Source organism: Clytia hemisphaerica, unplaced genomic scaffold, assembly GCF_902728285.1.
Source record: "Clytia hemisphaerica strain Z4C2 unplaced genomic scaffold, Clytia hemisphaerica genome assembly, whole genome shotgun sequence".
Taxonomy (NCBI): Eukaryota; Metazoa; Cnidaria; class Hydrozoa; order Leptothecata; family Clytiidae; genus Clytia; species Clytia hemisphaerica.
The window spans coordinates 354,429-362,771 of NW_027104371.1; the positions used below are offsets into that span (position 1 = coordinate 354,429).

Genomic DNA, 8,343 nt, shown 5'->3' on the forward strand with positions numbered 1-8,343 from the left:
TCTCTCAATACCTTCTGAACCCAAATCAACACAAGTTTTCTACAGTTATTCGTATCATGGCAATCGTCTTCAAGTATGTTTACACTCTACTCAAACGTACAAAAGATAAATCTCGTTCCCAACTCACCATGATGAAACATTCAACCATTCAACGATGACGAGATCAAAGCTGCCGAGACGTATTTCTACAGGAAAGCATCACAAGAGATAATTCAATTCCTTCCAAAATCAAAATATGAAAATATCACCAGACTCAACGACAATGGAATCTTGGTGTACACTGGTCGAATCCTCGCCGATGATCAAGTATCCATAGTTGGACGTTTCACCAAATCAATGAAAGATTTATCTTCGACATCCTTCTGTGTACCAGTTATAGACAGAAGATCACCAATTGCATATAGTATTATCCTCGACACACATTGGAATCATCCAGAAGTCAGTCATGCTGGGATAGAGTCCACACTTCGCTATGTCCTCAAGAAAAGTTTACATCCTTGAAGGTCGAATTCTTATCAAATCCATCAAAAGTTCGTGTCAACGTTGCAAGTTTTTGGCCAAACGAACCATCGACATGGCTATGGGTCCAATCTCCAGATGCAATATCACCATAGCTCCAGCATTCTTCTACACCCAAGTCGACCTATCTGGACCGTTTCAATGCTACACACCACATCACAACGAAAGACAGTTAAAATATGGTGGCTGTCTTTGCTGTTGCTCTACATCAGCTGTCAAAATCAAGGTTATGGACGATTATGGAAACGACATCATTCATCCTTGCTTTCAATCGCTTCTCCTGTGACCACGGTTACCCGAAACGACTTCTTTGTGACGAAGGAGGTCAACTCATCAAAGCCTGCAAAGAAATGCAACTTGATTTCATTGATATCAAATCCAAATTGATGAAACAAGCACGTGTTGAGTTCGAATTATGTCCAGTTCAAGGCCACTCAATGCATGGAAAAGTAGAACGAAAAATTTGTGAAATCAACAGTTCAATCGAAAAATCTGCTCACAACCAACGTCTTCCAATCCTTCAGTGGGAAACGTTATCATCATCTATTGGCAATCAAATTAACAACTTGCCCTTGGCTGTTGGTAACATTGTGGGAGACTTCGAATGTCTCGACTTGATAACGCCGAATCGTTTACTATTGGGACGAAACAATAATCGTTGCCCCACTGGCATTCTATCATCTACCAACCCATCAAATATCATCAAGGAGAACCAATTCATCTTCAATGCCTGGTTTGAAGTTTGGCTTCTCGTCCATGTGCCAAAACTCATGCACCAGCAAAAATGGTTTACATCAGACAAAATCAACGTTGGCGATATCATCTTGTTCACCAAAAACGAATCAGTTCTGTCAAACTCGTACACCTATGGAATCGTCAAGAGTCTCGAATTCGGTCGTGATGGCGTGGCACGTAAGGCCATCATTCGATATCGTAACGAAAATGAAAACGTATTTCGAGAAACAAAGCGAGCTGTTCGATCATTGGTCGTTATTCATCACGTGGACGATTGTGATATGATGAAAGAGTTGGGTGAAATGGCTTTATATGTTGATTTGATTCGTAAATGAATTCGTAAATTATGGTAAATGTTTGCTTTTTTGGTGGGAGTGTAATGTGATTCATCAAATTTTTAGTATATTTAAAAAAGCAAAAATATTTTATAGTTCAATTTTCAGTGTCTTGTTTTTGTCAGTGTCTTTTTGTCCCCAGCGTCCTTTGTTTTCCCAGTGCTTTCTTTTTCAGCGTCTTTTCTCTCTTGTGCATTCTCGTGTTTCATGCGTCGTTTGTTTTGTTCTATGTTTAAAGTCATTTATCTATGTTATCAATTATTTCAAACACTTTGTCAGTTATTATCATTTTGTCATTTAGTCATTATCTAGTAATTAATTATTTCACACGCATTTTATTTAATTATCATTTGATTTCTCAAGAGTGTTATATATTCATTGTTTTTATATCTTGTCAAACTAGTTTTTTTGTATCAAATCTATTATAAAAAGGCCAACTTTTTCTCACTCGCTACTCAGTCACAAGTTGACTATGAGAGAGTCAATATCAATATGATTAATGACAAATGACAATAATCAGAATTTCTTCAATTTCAACTTTGTATTTTCACTGGCTCACATTTCCAGCACACATTCTTGGCCAGCTGGTAGGTTTTTCTTGTTTCTTGTTTGCACTTTTTCTGTTTTCTTTGTTTCTTTCGCATAGTGACTGTTCAGGCCTTAGGTTAAGTTAAGTTAGGCTCTACTTGTCAAATACATTTATAATTCAAGGCTCAATTTATTTTGTTAATTAGAAACTTAGGAATTTTCATTCATTTTATTTTTTAGTTTGAACTTGAACCTCAATATCAATTCATCAATCAACGTTACAAATTCTTGTCTGTGTGTGTGCGTGGACTTACAGTACTGACCTTTGTAATTGAAGGATTGATTAAGTTCTACGGTCGCTATGTAGACGATACGCTTCTCCTTGTGAAACCAAATGACGTCGATCGAATTCATCAAAAATTAAACAAAGTTTCTCTTCTTCTGGTTCAATAACAGCCGCTTGTCTGATCTATTTTTTTCACATTCATCACATTTACAGTTCTCACTACACACATTACAACACATATGAGCAACACTGGGACTTTCACAAGATTCATTGAATAGAGAGATAATAACAACTGCCTTCTACATTTACTTTCACTGTTGACAATGTAAACCTTCAGGTCTGGGTCTCTGATACGGGCAAAGTCGTGAGATCGATAGCATAAGGTTGCTTCACTTTGATGGTTGTCTCTGCCTGCTCTTTCAACTTCCTGAACATATGATTATCGATGTCACTTGGCAAACCATGATGAAATACATACCGAATGTTTTGAATGTTTACCCTCATCCCAAGGGCAGAAGTTGCAATAATGACTGAATAGTGGTAGCTATCAGCTTGAACAAAATCTTTGAGCAAATCATCTTTAATGTGCTCTAATGTTTGAGAGTGATACATGGCTACCGTTACAGAGTATTGATCTGTTGTCAGCAATTGCAACTTTGGTTTGAGAGTTATATAAACATCACCACGCAGAGCAAAACTGCTGCAATATATGATCGTTTTATTGAAACTCAGGGGAGAACTTGATCAAATTTGCGTTCTTTAATTCCAATGTCCGGATAATACCTGTTCTGGTTTTACGGTTTGCTGTAGCTGTCAGACATATGATAGGCTTGCGATTAAAATATACTTTCAATTTTGCAATTTCACTTTACTGTTTCCTGAAGGCTTTTGACATACGAGATTGCTGACCCCTGAAAAGTGAAAGTGAAATTAAAAAATATAAGTTCATATACATTCATCATCAGTTCATATATTCATATGCTCCAGCCCAGCCCTGGTGTATTTTCCAAAGAAAGATGAAAAGGACAAAGATTGATATCATTGTTATAGTTTGTATTTTTGAATCTTTGTAGTAAATTATCTTTCGATTGATGAACCATGATTGATTTTCAAATATTTCACTCCCAGACCATGAGCCATCTAGTTTGAAACTGTCTAGAACTTATGATCGATCTATTATATCAGTCTGAAACAAAATAACTAAACTAGTTTGGGATGGGTATATTGTTTTTCTTTTATGGATTATTAAATGCGGATTATTATATGCGGGCGACCGGGAAAAATTTTTTTTTGGTCCTTTTCATGATTTTTTTCCCTTCTGTTTTCAGGCTTGCCGTAACGAAATTATGGTGCCAAAGTCGACCTATCGCTATGAGCAAGGAAATTTTAGTCGTCTTGAACAATGCACGCTACGTATACATGATCATAACGTTACGAACGCACACCCACAATTAAAAACAAAAGATAATTGGGAACTTGTAAAAGGATCAAAACTGCCAAACATCGACACTCGAGAAACGTATTGCAATAATACCTCTACTCCAAAATAAATATAACGATCTTTTTTTCTTTTTTATCTATTTAGAAAACGCAAACATACAAATTCCTGTGTAGAATATTATACATGAAAATGAAAGTGAGGAATATAAAATACCATGCCTCAAAACAAAAATAACAGTCGTTTTCGTTTTTGCCAAGAATAAAATATGGGAGTTTTCTAATATTTCGTACTTTATTAATATCATTTAGCTTTGATGTCATTTCCTTTTCGCTTGGAATATCATTAGTGAACAATTCGTCAAACTTCATGTAGTGACCTGGATTGTTTTCGTCGAGTTTCGGAAACCATTTCATTTGACTAGTTGGCGTATCACAACACGTAGGATCATTACAACGTTTGATCTATGGAGGAGAACAAATGTGAAGTTTGAAATCACAAATATGAATTTCGTTGAAACTTTAAAAAGACGAAAATCTTTATTTAGCAAAAAAAAAGATTACTCTACAAAATAACTAATTCGAAAGAATACCTGAAATGCGTAGTGTCCTTCTATACAATCAATGATCTTTGCACGAAGCGACGTCGGTTTTCGCTAATTGTTGAGATCTTTTTAATGTTGGAAGTGCAGGGTCAATATCCGCAGACGAGTCAATGAATTCGTTGGGACTGATATCGCTCGCTGGTTCGTGAACCTTAAAAAGAACATAAAGATTTGCGTAGCAAAGATTTTTCTCTCTTCAATATATACATAGAATATAAAAAGGATCCAAAGAAACCCCTGATCAACAAACCTGATAATCTCTTATTTTCTTAAGGCGCGGTAAACTTCTGAAGGTCTTTGAAAATTAGCCATCTGAGAGAAAGTCTTACCGCCGAAAGATCTATAAGAATCTTATTACACGTGCCGGAATGTCAAAAACTGTTGTCCCTACTAGCTAAAGTATTTTCGCCGAGTCAATGAGACAGTGATGTAATATAAGGGAAACAATCTTACCTGAAAAGGTCTTTCTTTAAGAGAAAGTCGTGGTGTTCGTTGTTTGAGGGTTTCTACCATTGGCTTAATCGAAGCGAGCCATTCGTCCTTGATATCCAACTTGCGCTTCCTTAAATCTTCTAAGTTTTTGCATTTGCGGATAGTGTCATCTACCTCGGATTCATTTCTTTCAAATGCAACATTTTGAAATCCCAAATTTAAAATACTCATCACCCTTTCAACAACGTTAATATAACTCTGACTGGGAGCAGTCCGGATTGCAACCAACATTTCTAAATTCAGCTCTTTGAATATGAGTATTAATGGGATTTTGACCGACTCAAAGTTCACGCGGTGTTTTGGCCCACCATCTGTCATCATGAACAGGTATTTCACATCTGCTAACGTCGACTCAACTTTTCTGAGAACATTTATTATTTCCAAAACCGAGCGAAAGCTATCACTAACTTAAAACAGAATCCTTAAAAGTGACATGTACATCCCCTATGTAAAAAGAACTGGCAATGTCATCAGGGATCTGGCCGACGAGAGTAACGGATGGGGTGATGCTCCCTTTACTATTAACATCGTGATCAAGAGCGGGAAGGCGGCTCGAAGATGGAGCAATCGATTTCTTGCCCCTAACTCCAGTAGACAAAGCATATCCAGGCTCGCCATAATCAACTTTGGCTTTGTCATCGCAAGAGATGAAAGCAGCATGATCTTTAAATTGAATCGCCATTTCTCGTAAATATTTGTAGAGAGCGTTGCACCAATCTGCATCGGCGTGAAAGGAACGCAGCTGGCGCCGTCGAATGGTATGCTTCAGATTTACCCGCCGCTGATAAACGAACTCATGTGGCTCACGCCATGTCTACGGTCATCTGCCGCAGTGATCTCATCAACCAGTTTTTCCAGCTCATCAAAAAAGGCTTGAAAAGTATCAACAGGCCTTCCTTCATTAAGATGGCGAAGATCTAAAACTAGATTTGGTTCTTCAACCTCTGCAGCCAGACGCACTCTTTCATCAATTTCGTGATTGTTGATCTCTGCGGATGAATCGTTGGTCAAGGTTCTGTAAATGTAGCGAAGCACGTGACCAGGTACAGGAACTCTGGTTATCCGATCCAAATTTTCATAGAAATCCTTTTGCATAGCCCGTGTATGGTGAATCGGAATATCGGCCTCTACCTTGGCTAGCATACGCATTCCAGCACTAATTCGATCGTTTTCGTTGAACATTGGTGACACTTTATAAATAAAGAACAGCACCATTTTTCCACTACCTGGATCGTACCTTAAAAAACAGACGAAGTACTTTTAAACTATTCAACTATGTGATTTAAATAAAAACTAAAATCACTCAACACATCGCATCGCAAATTTATTTTCACAGTTCTTATAAAGCAGGAACCGTCGCAACAGAATAAACGAAAAGATTAAAGAAAATATAATCCACGGTATGCGATTTCCAAAGAAAGTGAATCTAGGACACAACAGTAGTAGGACATAATATCTTTATATTTGTAAAAGTTTACAGTGTATTTATTTTGCTCCTAAACCAGAGGACTTTGAATAAGCAACGGTAAGTATGAACTCACCACAGTTTGTACCTACAGTCATTGTACGTATAAATTTCGAAGTTTGTTTAAAAAGTTCGTCAACAGTATAAATGTAAATGTCATTTTCGTGAAGATATTGATCGTGTTTTAATGGCTAAAGGTTAAAAGAAAATTGAAAACAGATTTCAAACTTATATTTTACTAGGCATTTAGTTTTTATTGAGACACCCCTGTATCATTTCCTATTGGATAAACGTAATTGCATCACAAAATATAAATTTTTGGTAAGCATTTTTGGTAAAGCTTAACGGGGAAATAAAAGATAGTAGTGGAACCATACCTAATGGATTGAACAGGGATTTCTAATGCCAAGTTTCGGAGAAGATAGAACCTCTGCGATTCATTCAGTTCCTTTGCAAAATGTTCACCGGTGATCAAAACAGGAACTAGCTCGTCTTCATCAGCCATGGTACTTGAGAGAATCTTTAGGTCTTTATGAACTTTGGTTCTACGGCTGGCCAATAGTTCCGTGTGCATTAGTGCTTAGCTAGAGAAATAAATAAAATATGTGCAACTTAAACGAAATATCATGTCATATAAAGGGAGCAAGCGAGAGATTGTGGTTCAATCCCTACTAAAACCTCTTAACATTTGGATGTATATACATATAAGTGCAAGCTACCGATCTTGATTCACTACAAAAGAAAGAATTTGTCTCGTCTTATAGTTAATAAAATAACAACTTGTCTCACCTTCCTAGCTGTGTAAAGTTAAGACTCTTTTTGAGTCTCATTTGCCTTCTGCAGGTAGTCAGAGTATGATTTCAATGATGATGCAAGTAAGATGATGTCTTCCAGCCATTCAGACGGCCACTTTAGAGTTTTCTTATCCGATGTTCTCATTCGGATTTCTAAAATAGAAAATAAATATTTTTACCGTAGATGAAAAATTTTTAGTTCGCTCCGTTTTCAAAAAAGGTTACAAAAAGTTTTTAAAAGTTTTATTTCCTCAATCCGGAAAAGCAAAATGGTTATTAGTCCAGGAGCTGGAGCTCAACTACTTTTTGCCTTTGAAAATCTGATGGTGGAAAAAGTAGAGAGTCCAGTGAAATCCCAAATTAATGTAACTGAAATTTTCAACTGTCACACCAAATTTGAATTCAAAACTAATCAGAATTCCCTCTTTTTTTAATTTATGACTATGGTGTTCGCATATTTAAGGGGGTAACACCTTAATTATGCATTCTAAAGTGGCAGAATTAAAATGTAAACATAAAATGAAAGTGAATTCCTATCTTTTAAAAAAGCTAGATGACAAGGTCAAAAGAAAGCATATTTTATGATGAAACAGAAGTTTTCTCTTCTTTTTTCTTTTATATATTATTCTCAGTTAACAAAAAGGCTTCCTTACCAAATATATAACTTCTATTAAAAAAGTTATATTGATCCCCTTTTTTAATAAAAAAACAAGTATCTTTACTACTAAGAACTCGCAGTACATCGTACACCAGTTCTCCATTAGTAGGTATAAAAGGAGAGTTTAAACACAATGGGTATTGTTAACATGAATAGAAATGAATGGGTATTGTTAACATGAATAGGAGAGTTTAAACACAATGGGTATTGTTAACATGAATAGAAATGAATGGGTATTGTTAACATGAATAGGAGAGTTTGAACACAATGGGTATTGTTAACATGAGCAGAAATGAATAGGTATTGTGTTAGAGCAGAAAATGAATAGGCATTGTGTTAGAACAGAAATGAATAGGCATTGTGTTAGAACAGAAATGAATAGGCATTGTGTTAGAGCAGAAATGAATAGGCATTGTGTTAGAATAAAAATGAATAGGTATTGTGTTTACTTTAAATCATTAAATTTTAAAACGAAAAGGCATGAGAAGA

General features: G+C 36.1%; 1 protein-coding gene across 1 annotated transcript; it reads left to right on the forward strand.

Moving 5' to 3' along the window:
• The first annotated feature begins 698 nt into the window (after nucleotides 1-698).
• On the forward strand, nucleotides 699-1,589 carry LOC136818562 (uncharacterized). The gene has a single exon (XM_067074889.1). It carries the CDS (start codon nucleotides 699-701, stop codon nucleotides 1,587-1,589), a length of 891 nt encoding a protein of 296 aa, XP_066930990.1.
• Nucleotides 1,590-8,343: the final 6,754 nt, after the last annotated feature.

Bases quoted from the DNA above. Each gene is read 5' to 3' on its own strand.
- LOC136818562 (XM_067074889.1), top strand. From the start codon at position 699: ATGGTGGCTGTCTTTGCTGTTGCTCTACATCAGCTGTCAAAATCAAGG.